We start from the raw sequence: 20325 nt of genomic DNA on the forward strand, positions 1-20325 counted from the left end.
AGTCAAACAACTCTCTTTGCTACATTTGGATTCCTGATAATCAAACCCCTCCCGATGTTATTTTGGGTCCCGATTTCATGCCCTTGGATGCTGAATAAACTGCATCTGCAACCTCATCCATGTGATTATTATGTGCAGGCTTGTTGGTAACTTCAAAAGCAGTTATCATAGAAGTTGATAGTTTAATGACACATAAGACTGTGTTTTGATGTCAGGTTCTCAAACCTATAAGAATAACATTTGGTTCGGGCATTCCAGGAGACTGTCTGCAATTGAAGATAGTTGCTCAGTAGGACCAGTAACGGTGATACATTGTGCCAAAATCAGCAGCATACTGTATTTGACTTTTTTTTTTCTTTAGTCGAGATTATACTCACAAACACTCCTTTGCACATCCAACGCCAAAACTAAGAAAAGGAAAAACACAGACAAGATGACAGATTTTTGTCAGGTTTGTCAAAAATTGCATGTTCTGCATGTCTGGTTTGAGTTGGACTCATGTGTAGACCAAGGCATTAGGTTTATTCTTTTTAGGTGTGGTAAGAAAGTTGGAAAGCCTGTCACTTTTTCTGCTATGGATTGTAAAATGTTTGCCCTTTGACACACAAGCTTGTCAAATTCTAAAACAACTACCATCAATATCAATTGTAAATATTTAGAAAGCTCTTGGAAGTAAGTAAGCCATCTGTGATGTAGAGGTACATATATATGGCTGACTTTAGTATCTTTGTACAATGAAAATAAAAAGCCAATGGGATCCAAGCCCCTCAAAGTGGACCTGTTCTCCCATCAAGACTCCCAGGATCTGCTGGAGTCTTTTTTATATGATCAATATTCGATATTAACATATCTTCCTGCACTCGTTTCCACCATCACTTGCTTGCGACGCATGCCTGTTTTTTTTGCTGCTGCAGTATTATTAACGTTCAAGCAGAAGCTGTGGTAATTGGATGTTTGATCAAATTCACTTAAGATTTGTCAGAGCAAAACACAATCACTGCTCATCAAGCATCTATTTCGGAAATGTACTACTTCCTGCTTCTATTGTGGGAACTGTAGTGTTTTTCACATAAACATAAAAGCTAATCTACTGAAATCTGCAATCTATTTTACATGTCTTTAGATAACTATGTTATTATAAACATTTTCAGTTTTTGTTTCAATTTGTGGGAAAAAAATTAAGTATCATGCATACAAAGTTATATTACATTTCAAAATGTACCTGCATTGTAAGCACTTCTTTGTGCAGACAGACAGGACACAACATCTATGTTTTTTTTTTAAAGTAACTTTGTAGATATACTACAGTTTCTGCTTGAACATAAACACTCGTGCAACTGTTCAACTCAAATGTAAAAAAAAACAAAACGGCCTCATCACTTGCTGATGTTGTGAACACTGAGGAATGTTCGATTGCAAGGTTTATAGTGTATGTAAATCACTTAATGTGTGCCACACATGCGCCAAGCCCGCCTTGTGAATTGCTACTTCCATTTTACTTGTATTATTATTCAGAGTAGCTATGGCGTCGTTCACAGTCCCATTGGATTCTGGCTGGCCTATTCTCATGAGACAGCACGGGATATATTGTCACATTTTACTCTTGTGACACCCCTACTCACCATCCATGTAGTGTGTTACGAAACCATGTATTCCAGAGGGGCAGCTTATTATTGTTGCTGGTGGTGAGGTTGGTGATAGTGGTGCTGGAAACCTGACTTGACTATACATCAATAAGTCTGCATGACAATAACCAAGGGCTGGAGGATTGGATATAGACGGGACAAATACCTAGAGGTCCCTATGGTAATTGCAACAGTTATGGACACCTTAAACTGGGAGAGTAGTTCCAAAAAATTCCGGAAAGAATATTTGATATTTGAACTATTGCCGCAATATAGAGCAAAAATGTTTTTCAAGTAGGGGAGAGGGAGGGATTGTAGTATTTGTTTTGAGATGAAGATCTCTGTTTTCTGTCGTTCAAGAAAATAGTGTCGGTTTATATGGTGCTTGGAGATAATGTGCTTCCTTTGTCTCGCCATGATCATAAGTGGAATCATAGTTTTGTGTGAAAAAACGATTTAACCAGTGATTTTCCCAAGTATACAATTTCTTGTCACAATAATTTCATATTAAATTGAATTAATAAAACCTTGACAATACATGCATACACTGTGTACATTCACAAATGCCAGCAGCAATATATTATTAAATTGTAATATGAAATATTTTTCATAAGTTAAAATGAGATCAGGCTTCAAAGTTAATTCCCACTTTCAATGACGATACACAAATCTGTCAGTTGGTTAACCTTGCCCAGCACATATTTTTGACATATACTACACGATTGTACTATCTTGCCCACACATTTTCCCCAAACTATTTACTCTGCAAGACAAGTTGATCTGTCTTGTGTTTGTGCTTCTAACTGAGCTATTAATCACCTTAATCGTTCTCAATTAACCCACTACACCAGATGCTCACTCCACACGTTTACACCAGTCGCTTGTGCAGTCTTCTGCACCAAACAGGTGATGAATCACTACCTCAAGTTGCTCCCTGCCCCCAAGCAACTTTATATAACGTCACAGCTTGAGACGATCAAATATTAGCTGAAGGGGAAAAGCCAGGGGGTGGCCAGTCAGGATCAGTAACACAAAGAGCATGTAATCCAAAGCTGTTTAACATCTGCTTGCTTTAACCGAGGAATTCTGGCAGCTTTAACAGGAAGGTTCGAGTGAGATTTCACTGTCAGAAATATGGATAAAGAAGAAGCCCTAATTCAATTAAATTACCCAATGTAACATTCATTCATCCATTTTCTACCGCTTATCCTCACGAGGGTCGCGGGCGTGCTGGAGCCTATCCCAGCTGTCTTTGACTGGTCGCCAGCCAATCACAGGGCACATATAGACAAACAACCATTCACACTCACATTCATACCTATGGACCATTTGGAGTCGCTAATTAACCTAGCATGTTTTTGGAATGTGGGAGGGAACCGGAGAAAACCCATGCATGAGGAGATGCCCGAGGGTGGAATTGGACTTGTGTCTCCTAGCTGTGTGGCCTATGTGCTAACCACTCGCCGACCGTGCAGCCCCGATGTAAAAACAACCAAAACAATTTCATCACTGTTTAAAAAAAACAAAACACACACAAAAAAACAGAACCTTGGAAAACAGGATGTCTAGTTACCCTATGCAAAATTCACCGTAAAAATGGTATATAGTGTATTCTCCAATTATGTCCCTGCATGAATGTCATGGAGGTAGTGTAAAGCAGGGGTGTCCCTTATGTCGATCACGACCTACCGATCCCTACACATTGGGTCATCTGTGTACCATCAGTGAGTGTTGTGCAATTCCAGTGGTGCTATGTGAGAGTATGTCAGAATTCAACATTCAACATGAGTAGTGACAGGCTATTAATTAGCCTGTCAAAAGGCCATTTAAAAATCTGATTTCAAAATAAACACATAGGACGATAACAAACCATTCCTTTTCAATTGACAGTTTTCACAATATTCCAACTGAATGTGATGCTAATTTAATGTGGCTTCAAATGGCCTGCAATTACAGCATGGGCTTGACACTGTTTTCTAATAATCCATCATACTAACGTGTCGGCCATACGATGATGCCTCGAACAAAATAACTTAAGTCACTGTAGATCAGGTGCAGATTCGCAGACAGAGGCGACACTGTTGGAAGCGAGGGTAAAGAAACATGCAGAAGAAAGACAGAGCAGGACAGAACAGTGCATGGATTTAGCCGTGCGCCTCCTCTCCTTGTGTAAGCACTTATTGCAGCAGGGGAGAGAGGCTGCAAGGCCCCCCTGACTACCATTTATCAATCAGCACACAAGTGGGGAAAGCCTTTCCTCTCCTATGTGAGTTTCAAGTGGTTAAGTTCCCGAGTGCTCAATCACTGCCCCATAGCGAGTCTCAGACACCTGAGCAAGAGTGAACACAGAACCAAAGAACGCAGAGAATCGGGTTGCCGTTAACTCACTGAGGCGAATCAGTGACAGATAAATGAGAAAATACAGCCATGACAGTGCTGACAAATGGCTCTACTTTCCTCTCAGAAGATGAGGGAGTGCAGTTTCTGGATGGATGGATGACAAAAATGGGACTGACATTAACAAGTCTTGCTCAACGTTCAGGGTTCATGCACGAATAAGGTGATTACCTCAGTTTAAATTGTGACAGCTCAGGGCTTTTTCACAAATTATGTTCCTTTTTTAGGCTATGGCCAAATATACACTGGTATTTTTCTATGAATATATTTTACAATAGTTCCCAAAAGTGTTTTTGATGATGATCTCAATGGTGCCTGTCATGATTGGGTACTGCAGTGGGGTTCAAATGTGCTGTGTCCCGCCTTATTCTTGCTCAGAGCACTCAAACCACACCCCACATAACACACACAGTGATGTGTGTTATGTTAAAGTTGTAATTATGAAGACCAGTTTCAGGTTAGACACATTCACAAATATGAAAAATTACTCATGGAAAGCCAATATGGATGCAAAGCGAACATTTCAGCTACAATAGCATTAATTGAAATAACCAATAAGCGGCATAGAAAATGGATGGATGGACGGACGGACAACACTAAATTTCAGAGAGTGCACGGCTTCAGTATTTATCTATTTAACAAAAGCATTTGATACACTTACAATATTTAATAAACAAACTAGAACAGTATGGAATCAGAAGATTCATGTTAAACTTGGTAAAAAGCTACTTGGCAATCAGGATACAGTATGTCAAGCTAGGACACTATACATTATTTTAAAGTTTAAATATATCATATGGCGTACCCCAGGGGTCAATACTGGGACCACAACTGTTCAAATTATATACTGTATAAATGACAAGACCTAAAGCTAATAAGGGCATTCAGAAGACTCATTCAATGATACATAATATCCTACACTGGTCACTAGGTGTCAATCATGACACTGTAATGTTTGGTGAAACACACAAACACCCAGAAGAATCGACTTTATCTCTCAAGAATAGAAACCGTGTCGTCAAATTTCTTGATTTTATTCAATAAAATAAACCATTACCATGTTATATCTTATTTCAAGCCGCAAAAAAAACGATAACGGGATTAGGTTGTGTTAATTTATGACATTTATAATACATTTTATTGGAATTATGTTTATTTAAAATCAGTGGATTGTGAGTGTATGTGTTTGTAGAAGGTATGAATTAAAGTATGTCTACAAAGAGAGTCGAGATATTTCTGTAGGCGTGCAGGCTTTGAACTAATTATTTTGATATGTCACGAAAGTTTCTGAAGGCATAACAACCAATATCAGGTTAAGGAGATTTCATACGAGCAAGTTTTTTGGAAGAGTAGATGAAAGTTGAAGAGAGTAAAAGAAGGAAATAGACTGTCAGATAGAAATAAAGACTGGAGACAGCGAGGCTGCTGTTTGTCAGACTGCGCGTCAGATCAGACGCCTCCAAGTTCTCCCCCGTCCTCCCACAATCTGTCCATCATTTACCCTCCTCCTGTCAGACACATCATGGCTTGGTGTGTGTTTGTTAGCGTTTAGTGGATTTTTTCATTCTGAAAGATATTTTTTTAGGATATAGCTGGGAAATGTTGGAGTCAACATTGAGAAAGCAACCTGGGTGGATACACATAGAAATTACAATACAGCACACAATAAATGGTCAAATAAAAAACGAGAAAGGGATGCATTGTATGGTATTGAGACACTGCTTCGATGCAGATTCTGCCAATAGTTCGCTGAGTAGATTTAATCTAAAAAGTTTCCTCCTTGTGTGGAGTCTTGACTTGGTATTTTTTAGAAACAAAATCCCCACAGCATGTTTTTTTTTCCAAATAAACAAAAGAAAGGGGGAATGTTTTGAGTCTAATGGAGAAAGACATTTGTCAGAGAGCCACTAGCCATTACTCATGCGTGATGCATCAATGTGTTTGTGCAGCGACCTGCAAAAAGAACGTGTCACAATAAAAAAAAAATCATTCATTTAACTTTATGTTTCACCCGTAAAGCAGTGATTTCAAACTTTCCCCATGAATACATCCACTGGTATACACAGGCTGACAGCAGAATCTCAGGATGAGAGTAAAGACTTTCGTATTAACTGTGACGTGATTGAGACTAAGGTAAGGTAAGGTTTGAAGCAAAATGAGTTTTTGTAACAATAAGTCCAAAACTATGAGATAAAAAAGTGAGAAAAAATACTAATAGACAACAATAATAGATAACACACAGTCTTGGATGAGACATCTTAAGACCTTGGCTACAAGGTGAATGTTTGAGATAATTCCAGACAGCGGAAAAAATGAGCTTTCAAGTTTGTTGCTGACCGATATCATTCATTCATTTTCTACCGCTTATCCTCACGAGGGTCCCGGGGGTGATGTAGCCTATCCCACACACCCTGATACACCCTGGACTGGGCGCCAGCCAATCACAGGGCACATATAAACAAACAACCATTCACACTCACATTCATACCTATGGACAATTTGGAGTCGCCGATTAACCTAGCATGTTTTTGGAATGTGGGAGGAAACCGGAGTACCCGAATAAAATAACCCACGCATGCACAGGGAGAACATGCAAACTCCACACAGAGATGGCCAAGGGTGGAATCAAACTCGGGACAGATATCATTATCGGCAACAAAAAAAATGATTCTGATGTCTCATTCATCTGTCTTACCAATGTGTACTGTACTGTACTGGATGGATGGATGCATACAATGCTAACCTATACCAAGACAAGATTCAGCTGCGTCAACAGGTGCGCATTTATTGAGTTGTGTGTGATACGGTGGTGATTTTATGAGACTGTGTGAAATGAAATGTGTCTATTTTGGCAAAATGTACAAAGGCTGTAATTAATTATGCTGCCAAGCGCTCATCACAAAGTCAGTGGGCAAGCATGCTCACTTCATGGAGTAAATAAATCCTAATACACTGTAAGTACTGTATATGAGTTTAACAATGTGTGTGTATGGGGAGGGGTTATATGTATATAATTAAGTGTGTGTGACAGTGAGACAATGGTCTGGAACTGAGCAGCTTGATATCTGTCATTTTGGATAGCATCACAGGCAGCCGACAGGAAAAACATGATAGTCCATGTGGGACAAATGAGGACACTTAGGAAAAGAGCATGGATTTAACTGTCAAATGGGCCATTTTTTTTAAATGAGCCAATAATGAGGTCCATTTGGGATTCAGTAAAGAACAATTGCATTGTTGTTCCGTATAGATGTTATTTATGCACACAGAGACAAAACAAATAATGTTATGTGTTCTTGTGTGCTTTTTGCCACTCAATATTTTTATTACATGCATCTTCATGACATCTTCATGGCTTGTCTGTGCTGTGTTAAGAGTCAATTATTGTCTTTTTGTGTGTCAAATTCAAGTGTTTTATGTCATTTATATAATTAAAAACAGCACCCATAATTCAAAGATAATTAAAAGAAATCAATCACACCACATAAATTTGAATAAATCTTCATATATTATTCTCAAATGTTCCATTCCGACATTCTGGACTGCATTTCCATTTGAATGTGCCAGCCCATTTAAATACAGCAATTATGAAAGCAAGATGTATACGTACATTTGAGGATGCAAAGGCTACTGTATGTTCATTAAAACCTTTGACACAATGGATCAATGGGTGTCTGTTGGCCAGCGTTGGACCCGTAACCTCTAATACAGTATGTGCTGCATGTCAACGCTGCGGTTGGCTGCTTTTCAAGCTGATTTATCATATTGAATCCATTGTGGAGCCAAAGAGAAAGTAATTTGATTGGCCAGTCAGTAGAGGTGAGCAAAACAACAGCAAGCAGGTTGTAGCACACATAATAAACAAAATATTCAGACTCATTTAATCATTATATTTCATCAGGAGAACCCAAGAGGGTTCTATGCATTCGTAGTCATCAATTCGATTTGTTGTGTATAAAGCACAGATCTATACCAGTCAAAGATGAAGCTTATTACAGAGTCTAATGTGGTTAGATTAGCATAAACAATCTTCCCTCTTTGCTTCTCACTTTTCCTAGCACCTTCTCCACACACACACACACACACACTTTTTAACAGAATGGCTGTCAAACGATGCACTATTGAGACACAGCCAAGTAAAGGGTGGCATGATGGCATCCAAACAGCACCATTTGGCTGCAGACCAGCACTTATAGTAAACTCGTGTAAGCCCTGCAATATATAGTGTGTATAGTCTTTGTACGGCTATATTATACATGCACTCCTGCTCTACAGTATATCGGAACGTGCCAGTCAGCATTTTCGCCACCGTGGGAGAGCTGCAGGGAATGCTTCACAAAATAAATGCAACACCAGATTTCTCTTCCCTTCGAACAGGAAAAAAGATATTAAGATATGCATGCAACTGCATTTAGACTAGCAGGACTCTATAAGTCAGGAATGAAGAGGCTAGTTGTTGTGTAACTCTGAAATACAAAGCCACAGCCACAACGGGTTAATTCTAAATATGGAACTTCAGTCACATTTTATAACACATGTGCCACAAAGCATGCTGGGAAGCCGGAAGCACTCCCAGTGATGAGGAGAGGTATTAATATGTTTATTATTGTGGTTATAGTTTGTAGTGCTGTAAAAATGTAGTAGTAAAGTGTTGAGCACATTACATGTAGTTAACTGATGGAATATATTTCTGAAGCTGGCCCTTCATATAAACTTAGATTAGAATGTTCTCCATTTTGTTATTATAGTATAATATGTGTTGAAATTCAAAGCAAGGAATCTATAATCCCACCCCACACGTGTCAAGGCTGTCCACAGCAGCAACATGACCCCACTTTAGTGGCTTAAGCCAAAGTGGTTGTTGTTGACAGATGTGGTGTTTAGTAGCGGACACAGAGAGAAAACTACTGGATCAGCAATTGACTTGTCATGTCCTAGTTGTCAAAGATGACAGTGTTATAACCACCGGTGTGTTTGAACTCAAACAGGGAATACACCCAACTGTATTACTCACAAAAACTTTAATTGACTATATTCGGCTTTCGGGTGACACCTTGATAAGTGAATATGAATTCTAATACTTAATTCTATAAACTTTTCAGTACTTTTTGCACAAGCTGTCACTCACTGTGTGCACAGATTATTGAATACTGAAAAGAAAAAAAAAATATTATTTAGAAAAAATGTCTATTTTCAATAATAGTGTTGTAATTTTACCCCCAAAATTTAATATTGCTCATACAGTCAAATTTTGCAGCTTTACTCTATCGCATTTTTCATTAATAATAACGTTCGTCTTCATATTTTGTGTTCACATTTTGCCTAAATGAAACATTTTCAATCATTACATTGGCTACATTAACTAAAATACAAATATACGCATTAAAAAAAATGCAGTGACTGACATGCAGTATCCTATGCTGGTCACTAGGTGTCAGTAATGTTACTGTAATGTTTGGTGACATTCAAAAGCATCAGGCTTTTACTGCAGCGGCACAATAATCCCTTATAAAAATGTAATGGGCAATTGTTTCATGGGCTAAAACTCAACTCTGAACCCCCGACATCGCTTCCTGTCACTCAGCTCCCTAAAAAACACATTTATAACAACACACACAAGTGCAAGACCTATGTCATCAAAAAAAAAACTAATTAAGTGACCATAGGGGTGTTATTTAATGTCTAGAGGGCTCTAATTATGTTTAAAAAATACATATTTAGAAGGTCATGAAAAGGTTTTGTATTCTGAAATTATGAATTTTTTTTATAAAATAATAAAATAAACATAGCACGGTATGGTCTGGAAACAATTAAATGCTGTAAACAAGGGATGACCACAATGCATGTATAAAGTTCAGTTCAGTTCAGTCGGCCCTTGTGAAACATTTCTATAAAATAAAAGAAAAAAATGAATAAGATTCCAGCTTTACTCATATATTTTGCCGTTTTATTGGACATGACTTTGGTTCGGACATTTTTTTTTCTTCAGTGAGGTCCTAATGCCTCCACATACATAGAAAACAATGCCAATTTCATCATTACTCTGAAATGTCCAATATTTCAACACAGCAATATTATCTTTTAAAGGCTTGTTCTGCTGTCTTGAGCTCTTTTTAGTTCTTTTACTCGAGGGGAATGAGTGAGTGCCGAGGCGTGACAAAGCCAGATCTCTTTCCAAAACAAAGTGGCCACTTTGGCGAGGAATTTGACATGAGCGATAACCCTGTTGCTCTCCACTAACGATCTTCCTATTCAGGAGATCTGAGCCATGCAGACTTGGGTTTATGTTATTAGCCCCACGGCTACACATAGTTAATGATGCAGTGCAGCAAAGCCATAAACACCATGGAATGGGAGCACTGCTCATCTGTTGAGCGGAGAATGTGAAATATACAGCCAATTGTGTTACTTTCCGGATAATATTCAAACATTTGTTGAAAAGCCATTGTTGTTATGTTACTTCATTTGCTCAACAAAGTATAACATTGTTGACACAATAAAACGACAGGCAGGCCAATATTAAGTGAAAAAACACACAAAACTTGCAACGTGCAACACCATTGACTGACCTGCAGTGGAAACTGAGTTGTTTGTTTGATTAATTTCAGTAATGTGTGCTTATCTTAATTTGAGCAATAATCTCCAAATGAATCTCTCGCAAGATGATACTCTAGAAGGAAAGACCTGACATTAATGACCGGATAGACTCACTGATGTTATTTGAAAGACAATGAAAATGAGTCCATAAAAAATACACTTCAAATCATGAAACAGCTTCATTTTTTCCAGTAACAGACAGAGAATATTGTAAAACCTTCAATATGCTTTTCATTGTCCTGGCTGCTCGTCTGATTGGAATTAATGTGGACATAACATTCCCCAGCAAATCAAAAGAATGCCCTAAAACCAGATTTTACTAAATGAAATAAAATATTTTACTGCTCATGAAACTGCAGTTGGGCAGCACAGTGGAATAGTGGATTGTTTGTTTAAGTCGCACTCGGTCCAATGGAGCATTTCTGTGTAGATTTTCTGTTCTTCTTGTGTGGGTTTTCTCTGGGTACCACTTTAACCATTTATTGTAACTTCCACTTTCTCCTGCAATTTTATCACAAAAAAAACAAACAAAAAACACTGCAATTTCAAGGAGAAACTGCAAAATCAGGCTCCTTCAAAAAGAGTTGTTTTATATGCAAATAAAGCAGATTCAAAGTGCTGATGACACCCCCCAAAAAACCATTATAAAGTGAAATAGGAGTGAAATTACGTTGTGAATTTGACATAATTTTGACAAGCCATCTTGGTTGTGACGTAACTGCTAAATTTTCACAAATTTGGAGAGTTTTCTGGTATTTTGGGACTTAAAAGTGAAAGCACGCATTGTTCTACAATTTCTGTTTGCCCCACCCCGTCCCTTAGCACTCACAAGCCATCTTCCGCCGCACACTGAGAGCATAGTGCAGCTCTATGCATCCATGAATCACGCTTGTGATGTGCAGGCGCGTTGCTACCGGGGTGGATCTCGCACTGTCTTACAGAGTGGGATCTAAAACGTAAACGTTACTTAGTCTTAATTAAATTACTACTCATTACACAGAAAACATATTCACTTCCCTGTCAGTGTGTTAGAATGTGTGATAGAAGAAAGTTGTGTGATAATGAAATAAGTAGTCCTAATTGCAAAATAAAGGGTGGAGGTTGGAGGCCATTTATTTGTAGTTTTTAAACATACTTAAGGTGGTTTTGCTCATTTTTTTGTCCCTCCTACGAGGTTGTGCTTTTTTTCCTGCAGCATCTCTTACAGCATCATATTCAAAAATATAGCAAACTAGCCAATGCATGACGTCATCTAGTGACTTCCAGGACTTCCGAAGTTGGCAACATCTACAGCCCCATCTGTGATTTTTATTTAAGAAAATGGTAATGATTGGAATCATACTGAATATACACTTCTAATACAGTCCAAAAGACAAATATTAATATTTATTTTATGTTATTATTATACTGTATGTGATAATATGTCAGTTTGTGTTTGGTTTAGTTACTGATGTGTTGATGATGTCGCCATAGGAGACATGAACAGATAGTATTTTATGCCTGATTGCATATAATGAGGTGAAGTGAGGAGGTGTCGGGAACCATGTTCAACATGTTTCCTGCAAAAACAAATGAAGCCCACATCTGTCCACATACACACAAAGCCACATCTGGAGCTGTGATGAACGATGAATTGCTGTAATTTTCCCATGATTGCATTTTACATATGTCTCTGCATGCACATCCTTGAATGCATTGTGACGGTCTTTGGTAAAGGGCATAACACCCACATTGCAGGGCTGAGTAAGAGCAATAACACAATTTCGCCAGTATATTAATGTTCATTTTTAATCTAAATATTAATGTAGCCTCCCACACGTTCATAAATATAAAATTTTATCCACACAAAGACACCATTCCACCAGCCAACAATGAGGTATTTAGCATGTATGTATGTATGTATCAGGGCAGAAACCACATCAAGATGACATGCTCACTTCAGGCCACCTCTGCTCACAAAGACATGTGCAGTCAAGTAAGTGATGAAACATTCAATTGAAATCTAAACATGTGCCTGACGTGCTCAATTTATAGTATAGCAACCTGCAACAACGTCCAATCTCAGCTGAGGTCTGTTTTTGCTGAGAAAGTCTCTGTCAGCGAGACAAAACAGGAGATTGCAGACAAGCGTGATCGTGACATAGAACTTCCATCTGATGGTAACACAGCTTTCCCATGACCATAGTGTCTCCAGTGGGCCCCAGACACCTACACAACGACCAAAACAAACAGGGAGGGAGAAGTGAGCTTGTGTGTGTTAGTGCATGGACCACCACATGTCATCACTTAGTGCTACCGGCGCAGAATGAATAGCTGGAGACACAATGCAGATGCTACAGTGTGTTTACATGTACATGCACTTGCATAAAAGGTCTGCTGCCAGGACAGCATACAAATCAGATACGTATAGAGCATAGTCCTATTCCAAGTGCAAAAAAAACAAGATAAAAAGCTGAGATAAAGACCTATCAAGAGTATGTGAGGAGACAAAGGGGGCTAGGGTGGGTGGGTGAGATTCTATCTGCTCTTAGATTGGTGTCATAGTCGACTGGCAGCCATAGGCAGAGCAGTCATGGAGGTCTGGCTCCAAACCACAGAACTACTTTCTCACAGTCGTTGCCAGAGATCACACTGAAATCGTGACTAATAAAATACTGTATGGGATAGAAACTTGCAAAGTTGTGCAAATCTTGGTAAGGTCTGAGAAACTGCATAGTAGCAGCTAAAAGCCTGGAAAGCAGTATTGATTTACTGTTCTCTGAAAATACCTCATCACACAGCCATTATTGTCATATACCTATATTAAAAAAAAAACGGCTCCTCAGCTTAATGATATACGTAGGTGAAAAAGTGTATTATTAATTGTATGAACTTCAGGCTTTGCTCTTCTTTTATTTTCCAAATAGATCAACTTTCTTCTTCAATAACCTTTGTAAATGTTCTTCTTGTAATATTATGACTTTATTCTCGTATTTTGACTTTATTCCCACAACATTACATTTTTCTGCAAACCTAATTTTCCAAAAATGACAATTTTGTTTTGTTTTCATCATATTATGGTATAAAAAAAAGAACATTTTCATTTAATACTTCAACTCTGTGATACTAAAATGACATGATGTTACCTCATAATGTAACCATTTTATTCTTGTAACATTGTGACTTTTTCCTCTCATTACAATAATTAACTTAATATTTAACTTGATACTGGTAAAATAAAATTAAATAAAAATTAAATACATTTTCCAGTTACTTCAACTTTCTTCTTGTAAATGTGTTTCTCCTAATATTTTGACTTTAGTCCCATAATATTAAACTTTTTCAAACCTAATTTTCCAAAAAATACAACTTGTTTTGTATGTTTCTCAAAATAGTGCAGCTTTTAAAAAATTACTTAGAATGTTTTTTTATATTGCTACTAAAATGAAATTTTTCCTGATAACGTTTGTTGTGATAAAATTATATATTTGTTTCTCTTTCTCCGACTTTATTCTGTTAGTTATTTTAGTTTTTTTCCACAAATATTTCAACTTTGTTCTTGTAATTTTTTTCTCGTCATATTTTGACTTTATTACCATATTAATTTTCCCCCGTTTTATTTAATTGTGTTTGTTTCTCATAATATTACAACTTTAAACAATTATGTCTTTCTTACTATTTCATTGTTATGCTAATAAAATGATGTTCATTTTTGTCATAATATTATGACCGTATTCTCGTAAAAAAATCTGCCTTTTTCTTGTTACATTACAACTTTTATCCGTTAATATTTGGACTATATTGTCTTGTTAAATTTCCATTTTTGCTGCTGTTAATTATATTTTTAGAATGTGCCAATACAAACTTTGGACACTCCTGTCTTAAAAGCACTGTAGAGCATAAAGAGAGCATTTGTATTATACATACAATATTGCTCCGTCTTCTTCCTCAACACAAGGATCATACCACCCACTCACATGGAAATTCCCACCCACACACTCATGATCCTTTGAGTGTTTGTGTTATTAGCAGTTTCTATTATACAGCGTCTCTCACAGGGGGGCAATAAACCCTTCACATATATTTGTGAGACAGGAACTGAGAGCTGAGCATCTCAACCTTTAATAGCAACTTGTTACTGTGAGGAACCAAGTGATCACTACCAGCAATAACATTGAGTGTATGTTTCTGTGTGGTGTTCGCCATTGAATGCAAAATTACAATTTCAAATGAACAAAGAAGAGATGAGAAGTCCCAAGTCAGCTACTGCCCCACAGTTCTAAAAGCACACTGTTTAATCACACTGTCACCATTTGACCACAATTACAATTCAGAAGAAGTGACAGCATTTAAAGAAGTAGGCTCTTGTTCCTGTGTGTGTCACAACACAAATGAGAGCAGGGGAAGTCAAGTGTACACCAGGGCAATTTAAAAATATGCCACTCCGTGTTTCTTCACACTCACTGGACATACTCAAGGTCAGTGGGACTCCTGGTGGGTCGGATCCAACCAGTGCTGGTGTGATCAGGAAAGAGTAAAAAGAAAGCTGGCAGCTATGAATACATGAAAAGATAAATGACATTTGCACTTTATGGCCACCCATACCAGCAGCAACTGCAATCAAGAGTTTGCGATAACTTGCAGTGAGTCTCCTAAAGCGCTGTAGAGGAATTTTAGTCCACTCATCTGTGCATAATTGTTGTCATTCAGCCACACTGGAGGGTTTTCCAGAATAAAACGCCTTTTTAAGGTCATGCCACAGCATCTCAGGGCTTTGACCAGGCCACTACGACATCTTCATTTTGTTATTCTTCAGCCATTCAGAGGTGGATTTGCTGGTGTGTTTGGATTATTGTCCTGCTGCAGAACCCAAGTGGGTTTCAGCTTGAGGTCATGAACAGATGGCTGGACATTCTCGTTCAGGGTTTTTTTGGTAGAAAGCGGAATTCATGGTTCCATTTATCACAGCAAGTCTTCCAGATCCGGCGGCAGCAAAATAGTCCCAGACCATCGCACTACCACCACCATATTTTACTGTTGGCATTATGTTATTTTCTGAAATGCAATTCAATGTGTGGGGACACACACACGACTATTAAGATAAAATTATTAGATTAAAATATTTAGTATATTGTATCATTATTATAAAGACATATTTTTAGGATTGTGAATTTTGTTTGACCTCTTCATGATTTTATAACACTGTGAAATAAGCCAGACATGCTATGTTTTGATCTACAAGTGTGTTGTGATGCCCCAGGATTCGGGACATGTTGACAGGTGCAGTCAAAAAATATCTTTATTAAGCCAAAATGAAGGGAGCAGCATGACTCACAAAAGTACGAGTCCCAAAATATAAATATACAACAGCTGTTTTGAAAGCTCAGCTTGGGGCTAATATGGAATCATTGCGAAAGGTGCAAGAAAAACTCAAATGGGTAAGTACAGGAAATAAGACTAATGTATTAGGAGGAATATTAAAGGAAGGCAGGCAGCAAGAGTATATGGGAAACACAGGAATCCGAGAGCAAAAACATGTTGTGTTACAAACTAACAATTCCAGCCGACGATGAATGAGGCAACAACAAGCTGAAGACACCAGCTGATTACTAATCTGATTACTAATCAGCACCAAGTGCCCTCAAACAGAAGCAGAATTGTCGAAACAAAGGAAAGTGAAACTATTATTCCAACCTGTCCCACAGAACTTAAAGGGGACCTATTATACTTTTTCCACTTTTCTAACCTATAATATAGTTAGAATGTTGTTTTCTTGTGTTAAATGATGCCAGAGCTTCAGATACCGACGTTTGCGCATTTGGAAGTGAGCCCTGAAAGAAGTTTAGGATGGCTCAAAACACTCTGTTTCAGAGGGCGTTGCTAAATTGTTCGTTTGTGATGTCACAGAGTAGTGACCCCTAAACACTTTCCAATTAGCTGTCCAAAAATGTTATTCATTCATTATCAACTCCTATACCGGCTATATTATAAAGAGAGCGTTCTTTTCTAATTAGGGCATGTGGCCAATCAGGATGGAGTGGGCGTGCCCGGAGACGGGCCTTGGGTGGAATAAATTAAAACAGACCGTTTTGTCAGGAAGCAAAAATCGAAGGAAACACAGCTGGAATAGGTGCAGATTCTGGAAGATCTAGAAGTTCTAAAAGTTTTCTGTGCTGGTTATTGTGTGTAGGTGCTCTATAGGAGTCCACATGTGCTATGATGAGAAATGATGAAAATGTGTATTCTTTCTATTTCAGTTTCTATTGATCTTGCCATTTTATTGATCCGGTAAAATAAAAAGTATAGTTGTAATGAAGTAAATTGTTTATTTTTTGATTACTTACTTACAAAAAAGAAAAAAGAAAGTCATGTTAGATTGGCTGAGGAGAACCATCAACCCAACAGTGACCAAGCTTTTTCTAGCGAGGGCTACATACTGAAAAGTGGAAGGACAAGTGGCAAGGGCCACTTTTGAAATTTTGTATAGAAACACATGTAGATAGGCTAAGAAGATATATTTCAAAGTAACCTGCATCTGACCTTTGTAGCAAAGGTGCTTTGCTCTTTTTTTCCTTTTTTAATTGTTCAAATATTTCAACTTACTTCTTAAATTATCTTTATAGATTTTTTATTGTAACTATCTCTGTACAATTTTGACTTTATTCCCATACTGATATTCCTATATTCCCTTTTTGCTCAACCTAATTTTCCAAAAATTTTAAAATTTTAACTTTATGTTGTTTTGTTTCTCATATTCTAATTTTAAAAATATTTCAACTCTATGCTCCTAAAATGACACCTTCACTGAACGATAGACGTCAAGGTGGGCTGCTGTCCACAAGAGATACTGTGAATGTCTGCTGTAGTCCTACACACAAGCCAAAATAGAGCACGCACCACCACCGTGTGGACAGAACCTGCTATTGCAGCCTGAAGCAACGTTTACTGTTGCTAAGCAACGGCCTCTTAAGTAGCTGAGCAAGCTTTTCATTTCAGCAAGTGAGTCCTGGTTGATTCTTTTCAATATGGCAGCAAAGAAGAAAGATTTGGTCCATCAGAATGCGATTCACGTTGAGATGATCCGGAAAGAGCAAAGACAGCAAATACTTCACACAGAGTTCAGCATCAATCCACACAGGAAATGTAAGTACGGTACTTTGAAACTACCTCCAATAGACCATTGACTGTTTTACATCTTGAACTTTTGTTTTTTTTTCACTTTTAGTACACATCATACCAGACAAACCCATGTCCAGGAAACAGAAAGAAGTGATTTCAGAGAACTGTGAGTTTAATCATTATCCTGATCAGCTGAAAAGTAGAGCTTCTACTTCATAAGTAGAGCTTCACAATGCAAAAAGAAAGCAGGCAATTACAACTTGAACTGAACTAGGCTGTGCATCAGACCCAAAGTTTAAGAATGTGTCCAACATGTGACCCAAGGGCCATTTGAGACCCACTGCCTGTACCGCCTGTCCTCACTAGCGTCAAGGGTGTGATGGAGCCTATTCCAGCTGTCTCCGAGCACCCTGGACTGGAGCCTGTGGCACATTGTAGGATGTACGGAGCTTGGGTGTCCAAACTTTATCAAATGGCCACATACTGAAAAATGAAAGGAAGCCACTTTGGTATTTAAAAATGATATTTGGTAAAGCAATAGATGCATATATGCTAATAAGTTATATAGAGTAAATTTCAAGAAAAAAAAAACACATCTCAGCTTTGTGCTACATATCAGTGTATTATTCAAAATATTAAAATTGTGTTGTTGTAAATTTTCTTCCTTTCTTCCTGTAACATTACGACTCCAACCTAATTTTCCAAAAATGACAACTTTATTTTCTTTCTTTAATTTTGTCATAATATTACAACTTGTAAAAAAACTATTAATAACAAAATACAACTTCATAAAAATACAATTACTGCTTTGTTTTCCTCACCAACCATTTCAAATTTCTTCTTGAAATTATGACTTTATTTCCTTATTATTGTTTTACTTCACATAATTTTACCACTTTTCCCCAACCTAATTTTCTAAAAATTACAACTTTATTCATTGTTATGTTTCTCATATCAGGACATATAAATAAACGTACTTTCTCAATATTTCAACTTTATGCTACTAAAATGAAGTCGATTTCCTCACGTTATTCTCATACTTTCTCTTGATATTGTGACTTGTGTGCCACAAATGGCCCCTGGGCCGCACTTTGGACACCCCGACTTGTATTTGGCTGAGTTAACACATTGTACTATATACCGTAGTATAGAGGTGTTGAGAATGTACTGTATGTGCTAATGATGTACTACACTACTTCCTGAAGTGGACTTCATTGAGGCCTTCCACAAAGCTCGCCAGGAGCCGACTAAGAAATATTCAACACCACTGACTGAGAGTCAAGAGATTGGATGGGTGTCCACTGCTCTGGTGAGGATTTTTTGGTTTCCATTCCACCGATACATCCCAGCTCAATTTTTCCCCCCATTATTTGTTTTGTATGCAGATCCCTACCAATCGTAATGACGGCAGATTCAATTTCTACCGCCACAGCTCAGACATCACCAAACATCAAGAGTCTATCCTGCGCTCTTCAAAATAAACCTTCAATAGATTGGTATACATTTAATGTTCCCTCATTTATTGCTGGGATTGGTTCCCCAATAGCCCACAATAAGTGAAATAAGTGTATAAATAAGTATATAACATGTCTAAGGCTGTAAAACCCCTCACTATACAATTTAAACACCTTCTCAGATAGGCATGAACATTTTTATCACATTTGTCTCTTGTTTTAAACACTCTCAAATTTCAAATTTAATTTGAATTATAATGATTAATTTAGCAGATTGGAGACTTGAAAATAAGACTCACGAATTCACTCCTCTTATCGTGGCTGGTCCTGGCGCTGTTAGCAGCCTAACTTCTGCCTTTATTCAACATGTACTATTGCTAGCAGCTAGCATCATACAACGGGGAACAGGCAATCCTGCACGGAGATTGATTGGCAAATGGTCTAGAGCCAATCAGAACGCAGAACACAATGGGTTCTCCCCTCAGCCAATCAGAACTGTTGTGGCTCTGTATTTTGCCGCCTACACATACTATGTACCAAGACGAACTGGATAGTCTGCGCAGTCGTCAAACGCTCCATGAGCATAATACCACACCCTCTACTGGTAGCAGTAGTACATGCAATAACAGACAATAGCATCCAACAGAGCACCAGTACATCGCTCTAATACACCACAAGGACGCAAAAACACATTGTGTGTTCATGCAAAAAATCACTTTGCGAACAAGCATATCCACAGCATGTTTTCCGGTTGCCTCTGTTTACGTAGTACATTTTCTGGTTAGTGTACAATATGACCAATTCTGCAAAATAGCCCACCACTGAGCAAAAGTGCCAATATTTTCATAAAGAAATACTTTTGAATTCAAGAAATAACTCAAACACAAATGTTGTGGATCTCATTGCCACATTGCAGTCTTTGCCATTACGTCTTCAATCAAGGTGATGTTTAATGTTCATTTACACCTTTCATTCTGCACTCACATTTGTTATACAAAGTGTTTTTGCCATGTTAGAATTGGACCTTCTGGAACCGACATTAACCAAGGTTCCACTATATTTTTAAGATGCCAAATGTCATATCTGTAGTATTTCATATTGGACCTGATAACATCTTAGTCAACTATCGTGTATGTAGATTTGAGTAGTGGATG

The 20325-nt window shown here is 37.8% G+C and overlaps 1 protein-coding gene across 2 annotated transcripts; it reads left to right on the top strand.

Moving 5' to 3' along the window:
* Positions 1 to 335: 335 nt before the first annotated feature.
* On the top strand, positions 336 to 19476 carry cfap144 (cilia and flagella associated protein 144). 2 transcript variants are annotated; one of them, XM_058073139.1, is made up of 5 exons: positions 336 to 451; positions 17631 to 17741; positions 17824 to 17883; positions 18923 to 19026; positions 19103 to 19476. In XM_058073139.1, exons 2-5 carry the CDS (start codon positions 17675 to 17677, stop codon positions 19196 to 19198), a joined length of 327 nt encoding a protein of 108 aa, XP_057929122.1. In that variant the 5' UTR covers positions 336 to 451; positions 17631 to 17674; the 3' UTR covers positions 19199 to 19476. The 2 variants fall into 2 exon arrangements, with proteins under 2 accessions (XP_057929122.1, XP_057929121.1); XM_058073138.1 differs by lacking the exon at positions 336 to 451 and having other exon boundaries at positions 17624 to 17741.
* Positions 19477 to 20325: the final 849 nt, after the last annotated feature.

Source organism: Doryrhamphus excisus, chromosome 5, assembly GCF_030265055.1.
Source record: "Doryrhamphus excisus isolate RoL2022-K1 chromosome 5, RoL_Dexc_1.0, whole genome shotgun sequence".
NCBI lineage: Eukaryota > Metazoa > Chordata > Actinopteri > Syngnathiformes > Syngnathidae > Doryrhamphus > Doryrhamphus excisus.

Excerpts from the sequence above, each read along its gene's own strand:
- cfap144 (XM_058073138.1), top strand. The coding sequence starts at position 17,624 with ATGGCAGCAAAGAAGAAAGATTTGGTCCATCAGAATGCGATTCACGTT. Across the intron at positions 17,742-17,823 it reads CATCAATCCACACAGGAAAT|TACACATCATACCAGACAAA; the intron begins GTAAGTACGGTA and ends TTTCACTTTTAG. Across the intron at positions 19,027-19,102 it reads GATGGGTGTCCACTGCTCTG|ATCCCTACCAATCGTAATGA; the intron begins GTGAGGATTTTT and ends TTTTGTATGCAG.